A 19,177-nucleotide genomic window follows, 5' to 3' on the forward strand; every position below is an offset into this window, starting at 1 on the left:
AAAGTATCATAGGAACTTGTACTGTTATTTTTTAGTTCATAATTTCTGTACACTCTGAACAGTACTGATTAACAGTACTAATTTAGTTAAATACTGGTAGATAACTATGACGTGATCCAATTAAGCCCTAAATTTTAACTATAGAGAGACAAGGTTTATTATTTTTTACTTGCACAACGCCAACTGTGATACTTTTCAAAAAGTATTGTATTTAATTAAGTTCTGTTCGAGTGAAGTCCCAATTGTAACGTCACTGTGTTGATTTTGCCTTAATTGCCCAAAGAATTTAGACATCTAACACTCTAACTACATTCTCTGCCACTAAATTAAATATCACATGGCATATAACAATTATATTTCAGGTCAAACGTAATACCAAGGGGATTTGTTCGGAAAAAATATGGGACCATTATTCTATTCCTGTAATCCTAAATGTAATCCTCAGGGCCGTCTGGCATACTTACATTTTACCGTAATAATTTCGATACGGCAGAAAAAGCCTCAGGACGTATTTCATTATTATGTGCGTTTCTTTAAGAATATCGTTATGATAGGTCAAGCATAACTGCGAAATATAAGTAAAAAACTCTTGGTTTTCTGAAAGAAATGGGTATGTAGACTTCTTGAAAGTCATTTAGATTTATAGAACCCACTATAATATGTTCTTTATAATATAATAAAATTTTATTGCTATCTCTAAAACTTAAAAGATGTCTAGTTACGTTTTGCACAAGATTGCACGAAGACAATTTATGCGAAAGTAAATATTTTGTTATCCTTATGGTCTTTTCTTTTTTGTAGCAAATAGGTATAAAATAAATTAACAAAAATGTTTTAAACCCATATATGTAATTAAAGTGTTATTTGTTATATCTGTAAGCAATCGATAACAACTACTTACAAACCTCCTGCATTTATTAGTGACAGACAAATAGATCTGTTCTATCGAGGAAAACCAATAGAAGGATATTTGCCATCAATCCTGCAAACACAAGGTTCAGGAAACGTCACGACGTCCTTTCCAGATTGTCAATACACATTTGGTTTCAAATCAAACATGACTATATTAATGTCTATTATTAATCTCGGTGTATTACTTGATCATGACTGGGTTGTTTAGAATATGGTGATTGAAGTTCAATATTCAATAGTTCAATATTTATAAATTTTCAAAAAAAAAGACATTGATATTAATAGCATTAAAAATATAAATAATGCCTTTGCACATATTTTTTATGTTTAATTTGAAGGTTTAATATACAGAGTGTTAACGAATATTCTGCCACGTTTTAATGTTGGATACACAAATCAAAAAGAAAAGTTCCTATAAATATGTATCCCTAATCGTTTAGTTTTCCCAAGTATAAGATGTTGAAATAAAATGTAATATCAAGTTTATTCAAATATCTCATACTTGTACATTGTTGAAATTTGGGACGATGATATACTTTAGTAAATTGAAAATAACTTAGTAACAATATTTCTCATGTCACAAAAAAAATTATAAGAATTTTTTGTTAGCAATACAGTAAGTTATGAAAAGCTGAAAAAAAAACATTGGTGAAAAAATATTATGACAAACATTTTTTTGACCTACGGTTATATCGTATTTAAAATATTTCTAAAAAAATTCTGTAATTTTTTTGTGAGACTAAAAGATTTGGATCTATTTTTTGATTCATTGAGGTATGTCTTCAGCTTATTTTAAATTTTAAATAATAACTTTCTTTAAAATTATAAATGTAATTATTTATTTTTAAAAATATTTGGTTATAAATTCTAAAGTTTTTATTGACAGTGCCTCTTTTTAACTCCGCCACTGGCTAGCAGATTTGTGTACTAACTAAGCAAATTTTTGCTTAGTTAAGTCGTTGGCTCAAGTTTCATCAATCTACGTTAAGCATCTTAAGAGGCATTTAAATAAATGTAATATTTTTTTTGCTTCTGGAAAACGAAGCGTATCCAGGCACATGTTTATATAAACTGTTTTATTTGCAATGTAGCGTAAAATAAATTAAATAAAGTTTCACATAGTATATCACTAACACTCTGTAAAGCAATCAGAAGATTGTTGTTTTTTTTATCTAATTAAATCTAGGATATGGTTATGTGTACGTCACTGAGTTTTTTTATTTTATGGATGTTTTTAACTACTTATTTAACGAATCTTATAAAAAATAAGATACAGAGTGTCTGAATTCATATTTTTCTTAGCTAATTACATAATATACCTACATACAAATATATTTTAAAAGCGTTTTAGATTACTTTTTTTTCATTTCACTTTAATTTAAACTGCATAATCCTACACAGGGCACATAAACCTGAGGGAAGACCCTCCTCCATAAATTCCATTAATATAAATAATGCGAACAGCCGTACAAATATTTCTTCCTTGTTTGCATAATTTTCTATTTACATCTGAGTTATGTAAATTATTCTTTGCCTTCTCCCCAAGATATACACCAAAACCAGGGAGTTATGGTGAATTATGTACCTTTGGACACATTAAATTCTACTTCCGAATACACCAATGTGTGGTTCACGCGCCACCAAGCAGTTATTTTAGTTATAATTTAGGAGTATTTCCTAAGGGGATTTACCACAGCCTACTCAAATACATAAGTACTCAAATATATGTGACGTTTGAAACTTTTAACAACGTCGAAAGTTAAGTGTTTATGAACATGTAGTTAAACCATAGACCTTATAAACTACTGGACTCGCCCAACTGTCATTTTGCCTATACAGAGTATTATAAGTACAGAATTAATAATGGGAAAATGAAAAGCTGAAGATACTACACGTGAAATGGTGACTATTGGCGCAAACATGCCTTATCCGAAAGTTGATAATTTCGGAAATACAGGATGTTGAAAGTTAAGATTTTAAATAGTTTTTTGCGATTATTCTGAAAATATGTAGGTTAGGAACTTGAAAGTTTGTAAAACTATATTTTTTTAGGCGACGAATAAGATGCGTGTTGTAATTTTAGCATTGCTCATAGAGGGCGCCACTTACAACCAATTTTACCGAAAATTTAGTTAATAACTTTTTACCCTGTATGTCTAACATGAAACTTGATTCAAAACCTAAAAGAGCAATCATTTTTCCATTAATTGAGTATTCTTGTTTCATTTCGGTATCTCGATTCGTTTTCGAGAAAAATCGATTTAACGAACACTCTGTTTTAATAATACGAGAAATTAAAAACGAAAAAAAAACAAAGTGTTTCTTCGTGTTATTACAACAATTAACAATAAAACAAATGAAATTCGTAATAATGATTTAAAGTCAGTGTTCGAAGAATCCACCGTTGACATTTACACACTTTACACAACGTTTTCTGAGAGATCTTCGAGTTTGAAACAACATATTGGGATTGCGTTTGACTTCGTTGGCAGCGATTTGTATTCTTTGCCACAACTCTTCACACGAACCAATAGATTCTTCCAAATAGAAAAATGAAGAGGATTGAAGTCCGGACTTCTGGGTGGCCAAGTAAAAATGCTTCCACGGCTTGAAGAAGTTCCACTTTATTTAAGAAGAGACATGTGGTTCATGCACGACGGAGCTCCACCGCATTTTTCTTGGCCAGTGCGTGCATATTTAGATGCAGTTTTTCCAAATCGCTGGATTGGCCATGTAAGCATTTTTGCTTGGCCATCCAGAAGTCCGGACTTCAATCCTCTTGATTTTTCTATTTGGTCTCGAATGAAAGATATAGTTTACAAAGAATCTATTGGCTCGTGTGAAGAGTTGTGGCAAAGAATACAAATCGCTGCCAACGAAGTCAGACGCAATCCCAATATGTTGTTTCAAACTCGAAGATCTCTCAGAAAACGTGTAAAGTGTATCAGTGTCAACGGTGGATTCTTCGAACAATTACTTTAAATCATAATTACGTATTTTATTTGTTTTATTGTTAATTGTTGTAATAACACGAAGAAACACTTGGTTTGTTTCGCTTTTAATTTCTCATATTATCAAAACATAGTGTTCGTTAAATCGATTTTTCTCGAAAACGGATCGAGATACCGAAATGAAACAAGAGTACATAATTAATGGAAAAATGATAGCTCTTTCAGGTTTTGAATCAAGTTTCATGTTAAATATACAGGGTAAAAATTTATTAACTAAATTTTCGGTAAAATTGGTCGTAAGTGGCGCCCTCTATGAGCAATGCTGAAATTACAACCCGCATCTTATTCGTCGCCTAAAAAAATATAGTTTCACAAAATTTCAAGTTCCTAAACTACATATTTTCAGAATAATCGAAAAAAAAACTATTTAAAATTTTAACTTTCACCACCCTGTATTTCCGAAACTATCAACTTTCGGATAAGGCATGTTTGCACCAATGGTCACCATTTCACGTGTAGTATTTTCAGCTGTCGACTTTCCCATTGTTAATGAATCACCCTGTATAAACGGCAATCGCACAGACGTGTGCGAGAGAGATACAGCTAGTGCGGGCTTAATTTCGACTGTAACGTACTACATTTAATTCAACTAATCAGCTAGCTATACTCGATTCCTTACCCCTTTTTTCGGTTGGGCCGTATTCCAGCTTGAAATTAAATTAATTTTAACTACTTTTATGTGTGGTGGCTACACTAAAAGTATGGTCAAGTTAAAAATTATTGATTAGGTTTTTAATTATATTCAGATGCATAGTAGAAGGATAATCGACGAATTTCTGATCTACAAAGACTTTATAAAAATAATATAAAGAGAATAAAAGACAAAAAATCCCATTAAAAATGTGTAGATATATTAATTCTGTGAGTAAAACTACAGTTATGGTATTAAGAATTCTTTATCTTAACTCAAACTGAAGTAACTTCAATTATTATTAATGAATAAGAGCATAAGCACTATTTACTTATATGGAATTTCTGTACAAATTAGAGATATTAATGGAGAAATGTAATAATTAGAAATTTAAAGTCAAAGATATTTTATTATACATATTTAAAAATATTAATAGTTACAATTTTCCAAATAGTTTTTATAATGCCTTCTTTATGTATTTCTTCATTTATTTTCCTCATATCATAAGCTCGATCAGTTAAAATTACTGCAAGCTCTTCTGTAGTCGTTGTTTTAAATAGTTCATATTATCTTTTTTTGCAAAACTATCGATGCTTTCTTTTTCAACATATTATTTAAAGACAAGTTTTGCTGAAGCATATTATAAGCATAATTCAGTTGAAACTATTTATTTATTTGTATTTAGTTTGATGTTAAAAATAATTTTAAGGGGGCAAGCAACATTTTGACGTCAAAATGTAATAATTCTGAGGATGGGGGAAATAATATAATTAAATATGTACAACTGTACTTGGTCATTACTTCTAGAAAAATGTAAAAAGTATTAAACTTGTTGGTACCATCAGAACCTCTTTTACCCCTTTACGCAATTGATCGCTGAACACGATTGCACCATATTTAGTTTTCACAAATATTTTACATACACTAAATCAGACACAAAAATTTAAGAAATCTTTTACATGATTTTTACTCTAAGGTTTGTTTACGGTATTTTGTACCGTTATACCCGCGTACCATTATTTGTTTTACCGGTTTTTGCCTGCACTAGCTTCATCTGCCTTGCACACATCAGCGCGATTGAGCTCTTTCTAGGGCCAGTCCATAGTTTACTAGGTCTATGGGTTAGACGAACTCTTTTCCTTGAAATTAACTAGGGTTACTTTTTTAAAAATTAAAATGCAACTGAGTTACACCTGTATAGAATATTGTCATTGCTTCGACAAAGATAAAGGGTTTGAAGAAAAACATAATCTTGTCGAAATAAATATGTATTTTCTTCTCATGTAGACAGCTTTAATAAGTGTTTTCGGCTAAATATTGACCTATTAGTTAAGTATGTTTTAAAAGAATTAGTTATTAATCATTTTGTTACACATTTTTCAAGCTGATTTCACAAAATTTTGCGGTTTCAACAACAAACATAAAAAAAGTACTTGTCAAAATTAAGGAATGATATTATCCTTACAAAATGAGCTGCCTCTCCATGAAATACGTTTAAGCAGATTACGGGCGAAAAGAAGTAATTGGAAGTTAAGGACCCTATTTATTTTTGGGGTAATAGGATTAATTTCTTGTGCTCCCTGTCCTCCGTTTTTGAGGAAGGTATTTCATTAAAAAATTGTTTGTGTTCATTTTTTTCTAAATATATTTTTAAATATGTCTCAAGACAATTTTTTTATGCAGCGTTGGAGCAATTTATTATTATATATTAATAAATTTGTCGATAGATGCCTAATTTTCAAGATAGATGAATTAAAAAAACTTAGTTTTGCTTATATCGGACAATCTAATAGGTATTATTTTCTAATTCTACAAGATGAATAATATCTTGTACCTCTATTATCTGGTATAGTTTCAGTTGAAATAGAAAATTTAGTGGCGTGCAAATGCCACTGTTGAGGACCTTTTTAAATAAATGATCAGCCGCCAATCAATGCAACATTCCGGTTTTCAAGTTTAGAAACATATTACAAATAATAAAGTTGTAGCTATCAACTACAAATATCATAAATATCATATCACGATGTTAAAATGTTGTTGGTTAGTATGGTATAAGATTTTTCATAAAAATATTGCAGACTTCAGTACAAAATGTAGAAATGGAAAAAGGTACCTAAGGAAGGTTTCGTTCTGTTGGTAATTGGATCAGTTTTGTGGATTATCCAGTATAAAGATTCAAAAAAGATATCTGGTTAATAAATATACAATTTTTCATTAAGACTGTAGTAAATAAAGACAAAGTTAAAAGTGAAAAGAAAAAAAATTGCCCGTAATTCGAACTTGGGTCAATTCTGTGGAACATCTAGTATATGGATTTTGAAAAAACGAGTGGTCAGTAAATATACAACTTTCCTTCAAAATATTAAAAAAAATAAACAAAATGAATAAGGAAAAACCTAGTCCACCTGTGTCAGTTTTATGAAACACCCAGTACATAAATTGCAAAAAACATCTGGTTAGCAGGGTATAAGATTTTCATAAAAATATTGCAGACTTCAGTACAAAATGTAGAAATGGAAAAAAGGTACCTAAGGAATGTTTCGTTCTGTTGGTAATTGGATCAGTTTTGTGGATTATCCAGTATAAAGATTCAAAAAAGACATCTGGTTAATAAATACACAATTTTTCATTAAAATACTTTAGTAAATAAAGATATTAGAAAGGTATGAATCTTGATTAACTTCCATTTTCTACATTAAAAAAAAAATAATACTTTAAATCAGCTTACAACAGAATACTGTTATTTAAAAATAATATTTCGTTGAAAAGTATTAATTCCATCATTAGTACTTACTTTATTTTTTTCCGCGTCTCGCCATGTTTGGCATGAAGTATAATGAAAACGTATATTTTGCCGTTATAATTGAGACTCTAGCTCCAGCAAAGCACGGTTTATGGATCTAACAATGACGGAAGCATATAATCCGGTTGGTAAGCCGTGTATAGTTCGTCATTCCAAGTTTATCTCCACTTTACCACACGTGGGGATCATTGGCTCAAAACTATAATACGTAAGCTTGTTGCTGTCATATTATACTCTAGATACGTCCCATCAGAAGAGAAAATGAACAAACTCTAAGAATTTAATCATTTACTTCATTAGATACTTACGTTGTTACTGCAATACAACCTATTTAATGTTTTTTTTAAATGTGAGGACAATAGCAAGGGAGACAATAGCAAGTTTTGTAATTGTAACAAGGTATCAACTGAAATATAACATCCAATACTAATTTTTAGAGTAAAGGTTAAAGTCTAACTTTCCAATGCGACATTTTTTTAATTTTCAGAGATTTTGAGGTAATTCATAGCCAATTCCACTTCCATGGTATACCTACTTTTGTATTAGAGGTTTACGAAAATTAGCTCGTAGTGATCTATAGGTATATAATATTCTTTATCCCTCTAAAACCATAACAGTGACAAAGATAAAGTTAGTTATGGAATACATTTTTAATAATACAGGGTGTGGCGTGTATAATCTATAAAAATTGAACTACAGCTTTCTTGTTATATTTGTAATAGAAAACTTCTTCGAGTTTTTTTTTTGTAAATTAAAGGTCATTTATTCAACGAAAATGAAGGCCGACCCTGTGTTATTTATTAAAAACTTTGGAAATGTTTTTATGCGACCCGAGATGCAACCTTATGGCGGTTTTCCACTAAAAAGACAGTTGAGTTTATGTCCTGTTTGGGTTTTCTAGAACCTGAAAAATAATAACAAAACTGAAACAAACCTAAAACTCTTGTTTCCATCAGCGGGCTACATTTTGTTCGAGTTTTGTTTTTCTTTTCGGTCATTTTCCACTGGTTGTCGCAAAGAAGTCGGAACACATTTTTCCAATAACCAACCAACATGTTTAGAGAATATGTTTTTATTCTTAGTTATGGCTGGTTTATACTGAAGTCCTTGGAAAAAAAGTAAGTGTATATACATATGTACGGTTGAAGTATTTACTTGGTTAGTTAGTTAGTTTGTATACTAGCCAAGTATCCTTAAAAACCTTTTGATGTGACCGCTTTCGAGCGGGACCCGAAAAACAAAACTCCAACTATCGCAAAACAGGCCAGTCTTCAAAAAATTTGCGAAAAATTACAGTTCTGTTTTATTCGACACAAGTTTGTGTTTTGGTTTTGTTTTGTTCGTTTAGTGGAAAACCGCCTTTTTAATTTAGGTCGGTATAATCTACTAATAATACTAAAAGAGTTAGGTTACATCGTCAAAAAATTTGTTCAGTCAACTGAATTTGTATTTGTAATGAATTCATTACTCACTTAATTATTAAATATTAAGCATCGTCCATCGACCATCAATGTTAAAAAGTGAAAGATTCAAGACAAAAGTTTTTATTTTGTAATTCCACGATAGTGACGGTGTAATTTTATAAAGAAGTAAAAAATAGGAATAGCGTGCCGATTACATTAAATATGAGATTCTTATTACTTACTTTGCTTAATTTTTTAGTTTGTGCATAAACTAGTTTTACAATGAACCGAGAAAACAATGCATTTACTATTTCCGAACGTGTCGATATGGTGTTAGTGTATGGTGCAGCCTGAGAAAATGCGCTCGCGGCGACTAGGTTGTACCGGGAACGATGGCCACAACGTCACCCCCCCATGTGCAAATACAATCATATAGTTCGTTCAGCAGCTGCGAGATACGGGAAGTGTTATTCCTCAAGGAGAAGGACGTGGTCAGCAAGTGAACCTTAATGTTGAAGATGCAGTGTTGGAAAATCTTGACGAAGACCCTACAATTAGTACTCAACGACTCGCACAGCAAGTAGGAACCTCATCTCGTACCGTACATCTCATCTTAAGGTGCCAGCTGTTGCACCCCTATCATCTGCAATCATTTCAACAGATTTTACCTCTAGATTTTGATCAACGAATGCGTTTTTGCAGATGGTTTTTACGGCAATGTGCCAATCAAGTAGACTTTCCTGTTTATGTTTGTGTAACAGATGAGACGACATTTACCCGTGATGAAGTGAATATTCCATAATATGCATATATGGGCCGATGAAAATTCTCACGCGATTAGGGAAACTCATTTTCAGCATCGGTTCTCGGTAAATGTTTGGGCTAGCATAATAGGCGATGTACTTGTGGGTCCCTATTCCTTTGAAGGATGACTAAATGGACTAACATATGCTGACTTTTTGGAGAACCAGTTGCCTGAATTATTGGACGATGTGGCAATACAAGTTCGGGCACGCATGTTTTATCTTCAAAATGGGGCTCCTCCACACGGTACTCGAGAAGTAACGACACTCTTGAATGAAATGTTTCCTCAGCGATAGATTGGACGCTTTGGTCTTGTGCCGTGGCCACCTCTGTCACCCGATCTGACTCCAAAGGATTTTTATCTTTGGAGGCAGTTGAAGTCATTGGTTTACAATACTCCAATTACTACGGTGGAAGAATTGCGAAACCGTATACTTGAAATTACTGACACAATTAGGGGAATACCTGGAATTTGGGAAAATATTCGCCAAAATTGGGTGCGTCGGTGCCATGCCTGTATCCGCCCTAATAGGGATTTATTTTAAAACTTTCTCTAGAAATGGTAAGTTTTATTTCATTTTGTTCCATATTTTAATGTAGTTTGTTTAGTGCACGCAGTTGGCAACTACAGATGCTTACGGATGTGGTTTTGTTTGCGAATTCTTGCAGTAACAACAGTGCATTTAAGATAGTAATTACTATTAATTATTATAATAAGAAAATATCAGTTTTTTTTTAAATATCTATTTTTCTAAATTTGTACTTTTGCATTGAAAAATTCTCCAAAAATTGAGAAGTATTTTTCGTACAGCACACGGACAGGACCGTTCCAGAGAAAATATTTTGATTCATAGTTGAACTTTAATTTACGAAAAAAAAAGCAAAACTAGAACTTTTGCGTATAAGACTTTTCTATTACAAATATGGTTAAGAAGCTGTAATTTGATTTTTATAGATTACACACACCACACCTGTATATACGTATAACGTATATTAAAAACGCAATAAGAGGTACTCATATATTTTTCAAATACTCATATGAATTTATCAATATTTTTTGCCGATATCAACATCCATATCCTCACTTTTTGCTGTTGACTCGGCTAGCCTCCCTCTCCCAACTCAATTATAGTAACCGTACTCGAATTATAAGCGTGCACTTTATTCAAATTCAAACGAAATATTTACATAATACAATTTACCAAGATTATCTACTAATTAAATTTCTGATGGTTTGGAATATTAGTGAGATTTTAACTAGTATTATTGGACCATATTTATTTTGCAATGAATATATTTAACGAATAAAACGTGATCGATATAAAATACTCTTGCCCCATCTGTTGAGTTATATAAAAAGTTAAATTTTTCTGTTATTAGCAGATGGTTTTTAATTTAGAATTTATAATAGAAAAGCATGCCGAATTTTATACCAGGAGGCGAAAAATAAAAATCTGAAACAGAATTCAATTTTAAAGAACAAATACATTTTTTCCTGCCGGGTTACGTTTTTCGGATAAAACAAAAAATAAAGCTAAATTGTAGAACCGTATTGCAAAGAAGGCATAATCTGGCTGATTTTGTTTATACAAAAAGAGAGTTTTTAATGAGAAAAAAATTAAAGAAATAATACTTGGTATAAAAGCATGAACCACGACCTTACTTTTACGGAATTATATATTTTTTAAATTTAGCAAATTCACTCTCAAATTTAGATTAGACAAATATTTATGAATATTTTTTTTTACAAGAAAATACTTCAAGTAATTTAAGCTCCAAGATGTATTTTTGTTACAACCAACTTGTTTTCCTGTAAGCCAAGAGACAGATGTTTTTTTTATAAGATAGTGACAGTAACATGGACAAAACTAGACAACACATTTGTTAAAAATGTCAAAATGTATTTAAGTAATTTAACAAATTTAACAGTACATTACACATCACGTCTTGAAAATTCCTAAGAAACAAGCTAATGTATTATTAATAATACTTATTTTAGTTTGGTTTCAGCTTTAAAAGACTCTCTTCTTTCATCGGTGTTGATCCAGGACACGCGATCTAAAAAAAAGAAGATAAATGCTTATTAACATAAATTTTCTATTAAAATATATTTCTATGCGTGTTTAAATGAAAGAGCACAAATGCTCCAAGATACATAATCTTGAGGATAGAGTATATGAATTCAGATTATTTTTTTGTAACTGCTAAACCATATGTGTTCAAATTTGACATAGTCAAGGCATATAAAATTCAGTTCAACTCCAGGAACATGCTATTATGATGACTGGAATCTCTTCCAAAATATTCTCTGCTCCATTAGACAAAATTATCATGGTTTTGTTGAATTATTCACTCAATTAATTAAAATTAATAAAAAGTACTCTAGAAAACCCTTTTGCTGTAAATTGATATTACCTAAAACCTTGTCTTATGTATTGTGTAGTAAATGTAAATCAGAGAATTCAATTGTGACACAGTTTTGTAATTAACAAATGAAGCAAGCACATATGAATTATAAACAGTTTTGAAAATATGTATATCCTTTCTTCTTACATGTAAATTTGGTGGTTGTTGGATGGCGCTCCTTATTTGAATACACCCTGTATTATGACTACAGGAACTTAATTAGTGAAAAATGTGTCAAGTAAAAAGTCAGTGGAAGTTTATTTTCATATAAGAGGGTTCTAAATTTGCAGATATTTTTAAAAATTTAATGTTCAAAAGGACAATTTAATAAATTTGACAATCAGCCCTATGCTGTATGAACATTATATATGAACATGACCAATATAATTCTAAAACCTACTTTTTTATTTTATGTGAGCTAATAATTTACATACATACTTTATAAATCACCTATTATATGGAAAAACGTGTTTAGCTATATAAATCAAAAAAGCAATTATCTACTAAAATGATTATAAAATAATCGCATGCTGAAATTAATATAATCAGTTTTCACAGCTGACATTTTCAACCAGATGCATTTTATTGTTTAGTAATTATAGGCATAATAAACTAATTTAAAAGTATATTGGCAATATTTTATGGTAGGTAACACTAATGTCACCACAACGGATATTAAACAACGACATATACAGAGTGTCCGGAAAGGTCATGTTAAAAATGAAGGGGTAAAGAGGGAAGGTCAAAATAGATGTAGTATTTCATAAAAAAAATTTTCCTATCGGGCTTCGTTGTGGAGTTATTCGCCTTCAAAGAAAGAAGTTTGAAAAACAAATTCCAATTATAACTTTCTAAGTCGTTACCATGACAACAATGAAATTTGGGCAATTAAAGTAACTCATGGTAATGCTCATTTCCAAGTTTAAACACGGACACCCTGTATTAAAATAATAACGGCTGATAAGTTGTGTCAAATAATTGTAAACTAATTGACGTTTTTACCTGTCCAGTCAAATATTCCGTCCTCGGCATACCCTTTCTTGACGTACAAGTCCTTAAACAGTTTCCTGAGATATTCATAATCGGGCGTTTCAGTGAAATCTAGCTTACGAACATATTTTAAATAGGTCGCCAATTCTTCAGGATGACCCTCGCACAACGCTTCGATGGGAGTCGTTCTCTTGGTTTCACCTATCTTCTGGTACCGTTCCTAAAATGAATACTTTAATGTACAACAACATGTACAAAGTACGCTCGAGTGTGGGTGAGATATAACCAACAAAGTATGTACATTTTAATTTTACTACTATTTAATTCTACTGGCATAATGTCGAGGGCGAATACGCTCAAGACAGGTCCATGTCTGATGATTCTACAGACGAATAGCCCTAACCTTTTGGTTTAAAACCACTCAAAGAATCATCCCATAAAATGTATCAACATACTTGGTCAGCACCCTGTAAAGTAGTTCTAAAATAATTTTTAAAATAAAAAACTACCCAGTTAGTCAATGAATCAACCAGTCAAAGCAATAGATCAGTTAAGTGGTCACGGAACTAATTCTTTTGACTATGGTCATGATGAAAAGAGAAGAATGACTACAGAAGTTGAAGATAGAGTTATAGTGAGAAAATTCTTAAGGGAAAAACTCATAAGTATCGTTATGATTCGATGAGAATTTCTTTTGAACATATACACACAAGTATTGTCAGTAATATTTAACAAGGCAGGTCTCAGGTAGACATCAAAAATAGACGAGAGAACATCTCAAATTCGGTTTGGATCATCAAAATTGTTAAATTCTGAGATCACTGTTCACCTACAAACAAATGAAGATGTTTTTTGTACTCCTACAGCAACAGAATTCGAGAATGACGAAGGCGGCGATGCACGTGGAGAAAAATATAAAGACGAAGAATGGCAAAACATGTTCATTCTGGTTCTGTTATTGTTTGGAGTGGTATTAAGATAAATTATTTTCGAATACAACTCGTTATTTTGGGAGGAATGCCGACGAGTAAAACATTAGCTATAAGCAACAATTTTATATACAAAATAAAACTTTATCCTGACTTTGGATAATATCACCAGATTTCACAGAGTGAATATGGTTAATAATTTTTTTGAATTAGCCGGCTGTTTCTTCAAAATTAAATATTATTGACAAATGCATTCCAAAGAAAGGATATTTCAATTGCAAATTAACCACAGCAATTTCACCGATCAATAACCAAAAACTTGTACAGTTAGAACGAGGTCTTCCAATTATTAATTAATAAGTTATTAGTGGTATTCGTTTTTCAAGTTTTTGTCATTTGTTCTTAAAATAAAGTGTTCTTTCTGCTTCTTCAGGTACTTATTTTTTAATTCAACTAATAAATAAATAAAATATAAAAATGCTAATTAATGTTACTAGCAGATTTGATTTTTTGAATTATTAGCAGTCAATAGTAGGTAATAGAGTAAAATCAATCAAAAAGAGAAACACATTTTCTGTGGTGGACGTTTCGTCGTTTATTGTGACATCCTCGAGACAACAAAAAAACTGATGTTTTCAGCCCGTTTTGAGAGATATCTAGATTCAGTTTCTAGTTGTCCTGAGAATGTTGCAATACATACACATATTGACGAAACGTCGACAAATAAAAATAAGTGTTTTCTTTTGAATTATTCGCTACCACTGATTACTAATAAAAAATGTCACTTGCCATACATGAATGTGAGCAAAAAAAACTGGCAAGCTGCGTATAAGTTATAAAATTAAAAAAAACCCATATACAGGGTGGGCCACCAGTAACGCCTCGGTCGCTAGTGACCAAACGGCAAATGTTACAGAAACCTGTTTAGGTGGGTATGTGTAGGTTGATTACGGCTACATTTTAAAAATATTTTGAGATATACAGGGTGTCCAGGAAAAGCGTACCATATCAAAGTTATGTTTTTTTAAATGGAACACCCTGTATTTTACTGCATTTTTGAAAGCACCGTAAAAAAATAGGTGAACTTTATTAAAGGTTCTGCATACCTAGGACTTACAGTTTGTGAGATATTTCAATTTTAGTGAAAATGCAGGCATAGCGTAGAAATTTAATATTAGCAATAAAAAAATAATTTTAAGGAAGCAGCTTTGGAGGGTCTATTTTAGATCCTTGAAGTTATAAATTGTTATATTTGTCGTCACTTAGTATTATACAGGGTGTTCAAAAAACTGCTGAATACTTCTCTCAACTTTAAACAGCAATAACTTGGTTATTTTAAATGGAACACCCAGTATATTTTTACTTTGAGAGTTAGGAAATTTAAAACTCTTTCAAACTGTATATAGGTTTCCTATACCTATCTCCAACGGTATTGGAGATATTTGTGCCGTTTCGTTTTTTATCGATTTTTTTTGTAAGATGTATCCACGTGTCTCTATCGAGGTCTTTACTGAATTGGTTTGGGTTCTTCTTGATGACGTCTCTGTAAATATAAGGAGAAAAATGTGAATGCAAATACATGGCACACCTGCACATTTTTCATATTCAGTGAGAAATTATATAAATCGATAATTAAGTAATAAATGAGTAGGTAAGAATGGTTCATGTCAGTGGCTACCACAGGTGTCCAAACCTCTCGTAATGGACTTCTTTGTTTCGGGCTGTATAAAAATATATCTTGTACACAGTGTTCCACCTACTACTTGCGATGATATGAAGGAAAGGATTAGATATGCATTTGCCACAATCACCCCAAATATTCTAAGGAATGTGAGAATATCATTTGAAGATAGAATAAGATGCTATATTCAAGAGAATGGTTATCAATTCAAACATCTATTAAAATTTTTCTTTGTTTCTTCTAAAAGTAAAATTTTCTTTAATAAATATTTTTCATGTTCATAAATAATTCAGTTACTTACTACAAACATATGTATACAAAATTAATAACTTTTTATAATTATTCGGCTTATAAAATAATTTTTTTATTAAAAAACTTTTTTGATTATTTTCATGATAATGAAAAAAGAAACTTTTATTTTTAGAAAAAACAAAGTAAAATTTTAATTGATGTTCGAATTGATAACCATTCTCCTGAATACAGCATCTTATTCTATCTTCAAATGATATTCTCACGCAAATGCATCTCTAATCCTTCCCTCCAATATCATCGCAAATAATAGGTGGAACATTGTATACAAGATTTTTCGCTCGCAACAAAGAAGTCTATTACGGTGAGGTCTGGACACCTACGTGGCCACTGACATACACCATTCCTACATATCCATTTATTACTAAATTTTCGATATAAATAATTTCCCCCTGAATATGAAAAATTTGCAGGTGCGCCATCTAATTGCATCCTCATTTTTCTCAATATATTTAAAGAGACATCATTAAGAATAACCCAAATCAATTCAGCAAAGACCTCGATAAAGACACGTGGATACATCTTACAAAAAAATCGATAAAAAACGAAACGGCACAAATATCTCCAATACCGTTAGAGATAGCTATAGGGAACCTATACACAGTTTGAAAGAGTTTTAAATTTCCCAACTCCCAAAGTAAAAATATACTGGGTGTTCCATTTAAAATAATCAAGTTATTGCTGTTTAAAGTTGAGAGAAGTATTCAGCAGTTTTTTGAACACCCTGTATAATACTAAGTGACGACAAATGTAACAATTTATAACTTCAAGCATCTAAAATAGACCCTCCAAAGCTGCTTCTTTAAAATTATTTTTTTATTGGTATTATTAAATTTCAACGCTATGCTTGCATTTTCACTAAAATTGAAATATCTCACAAACTATAAGCCCTGGGTATGCAGAACCTTTAATAAAGCTCACCTATTTTCTACGGTGCTTTCAAAAATGCAGTAAAATACAGGGTGTTCCATTTAAAAAAACGTAACTTTGATATGGTATGCTTTTCCTGGGCACAATGTATACCTCAAAATATTTTTAAAATATAGCCGTAATCAACCTACACATACCCACCTAAACAGGTTTCTGTAACATTTGTCGTTTGGTCACTAGCGACCGAGGCGTTACTGGTGGCCCACCCTGACCTAACGTGAAATTCTACAAAATTTTCTTTTCTTTCTCACCCTGTATAAGAACTATTTATCATATTGATACAAACAGTTGTAACTGATGGATATTGATGGAACTTCCCTACAACCTGACGCAGGTTGTGATGAAATCGGTTAATTTTTAAACATTTTACTGCAATTCCAAATGGACTTTTTTTTAATATCCCGCCCCAAATTTAGCGTAGTATATTTTCCATGTATTGCTAAATCAATACACATTTCGAACATCCGGCGGTATATTAATAAAAAAGAAAGGCATATAAATCTTTGTTTTTGTCTAACGAAGATGGAAAAATAATAAATTTACTTGTTCTTAATTGATCTTCTGTTACAGTTGTTAAATACACCTTGTAGGATCCTACAGAACAAGCTAGGGAAAGATATTAATAAAGAAATTCTCTTGCTGCTTCATAAATATCAATTAAAAATTTTGAGGGGGATTACTCCTTTATCCAGGTCAGAAGTTAAATGCCCTGATATTCACGTTAATAAACAACAACGCTGAATTCATTTTATATCGCTCGCAATGAATTTATATTAACTTTAATAAAATACCCGCAAAAACGATAAAATTCCTCCCTCGCCTTCGCCCATATATTTGCTAATTGTAACAAAAATACAATGGAAATACATATTCGTATTCGACCTTTAAGCACCCTTTCTGACATAAAATATTGACAATCAAAATTGTAGCCTCGCTACACTCATAAATTTTGTGCATAGAAAATTATTACCCTAAATAGATAAGTTTTAAAGTCGGCCGTTCCAATTTTCATTCTTTAAATAAAGAGCACGGCTTTGATGTACCCTCTATGAAATTGCTTTTGATAACAAAGGCTTCCAGTGTCTATCATATAATCTACAAGTAATCTTAAGTCATACATTTACCTTCAAAGTATCTGCTTTGAGACCCTGCCAAGGCAGAGAACCCCTCAGGAAATACATGAACATATGCCCCATCGCTTCAAGGTCGTCTCGACGAGACTGTTCACGTCCAAGATGGGTGTTGATGCTCATGTACCGGGCGGTACCAGTCAGAGACTTGTGTTCTCTAGAAAAAAAAATGTAATAAGTAGAAACGTTGTTTACATACGGGTGTCACAAAAAGGCACGATTCTTGAGTGCTATCAAGAAAGTTTCAGATAAAAGCTGTAGGATATTAAGAATCCAATATGCTAGTGACCTTGGGCTTGACCTTGGTTTTAAGTTTCAAGGTCAAATCTAGTCAACTTGAAAATAGTACATGGACCACCCGATTTTTTATAACTTGTAAGTCCTTACATGTCATTTGTAGGTCAAACAGATTTGAACTTGAAAAAAATAGATGGTGACCTTGGATTTAACCTAACAGCTGATTAGATATCTGTCTCCAGAATAACACTATTATCAAATTGTAATTATTTACATATTTTAACAGTTTTGAATACGTCTATTAAATTCTCTAACCTTCGTATCCATTATTTTTTGTGAAAAATGAGTTTGACTTTCAAATCACCTGCAAGGACATAATGGAAAATATCTTTGGTACCAGATTCCGACATAAAATTTAGGGCTTTATAGATGGCTGGCATAAAAAAATAATCTATTCCATTTGATTTTAAGTTACCCCTAGTTTGCCCTTGTAACTTACGATGAAGGTCAAATCCAACTCTCTAGTACTTCCGGTTACACCAACTTCGTTATTTTAAATGGGACACCTAATATATTTTTGGATTTTCCGATTCTACGTGAAATTTGGGGGTCACTTTATTAAATATTCCCTATACCTAGGAGTTATAGATTTTGAGATATTAATTTTTTAAGAAAAAAATTTGACAGATGCAAGTGTCTGTGGAAATGCTAGAAGCGGCTATCAAGTGGATTTTTGGGTACCTGTAAAGGGCATAGATAAGAACATTATGGTATACCAACAAATTAAAACATTTAATAATAGATGTTTCATTTTTGCTGTTGCATTTTGATAACTTCAAACAGCTATAACTTTGTTAACTTAAATGGAACATCCTATATTTTACTCTGTCATATGTAGATTGAAATTTCCTTTCTAACCATATAAGCATTGTTGGGGTTGCCGTTACTACTTTAAGATATATTTGCAATTTTCTATTTTTTTGTCCTGAGAATGTTGCAAT

The 19,177-nt window shown here is 31.6% G+C and overlaps 1 protein-coding gene across 1 annotated transcript in view; it reads right to left on the bottom strand.

Annotated features, from left to right (window-relative positions):
- Positions 1-11,554: 11,554 nt before the first annotated feature.
- The window catches only part of LOC111691484 (casein kinase I-like), a gene marked incomplete at its 5' end in the record, with an annotated part of 8,560 nt that continues 937 nt past the window's right edge, over positions 11,555-19,177 (bottom strand). Inside the window, 2 exons of the mRNA XM_023454410.1 lie at positions 11,555-11,622; positions 12,973-13,180. Of these exons, the coding sequence (XP_023310178.1) occupies positions 11,555-11,622; positions 12,973-13,180 (276 nt within the window). The remainder of the gene's footprint in view (positions 11,623-12,972; positions 13,181-19,177) is intronic.

Source organism: Anoplophora glabripennis, unplaced genomic scaffold (assembly GCF_000390285.2).
Source record: "Anoplophora glabripennis isolate ALB-LARVAE unplaced genomic scaffold, Agla_2.0 scaffold309, whole genome shotgun sequence".
In the NCBI taxonomy this organism is placed as follows: domain Eukaryota; kingdom Metazoa; phylum Arthropoda; class Insecta; order Coleoptera; family Cerambycidae; genus Anoplophora; species Anoplophora glabripennis.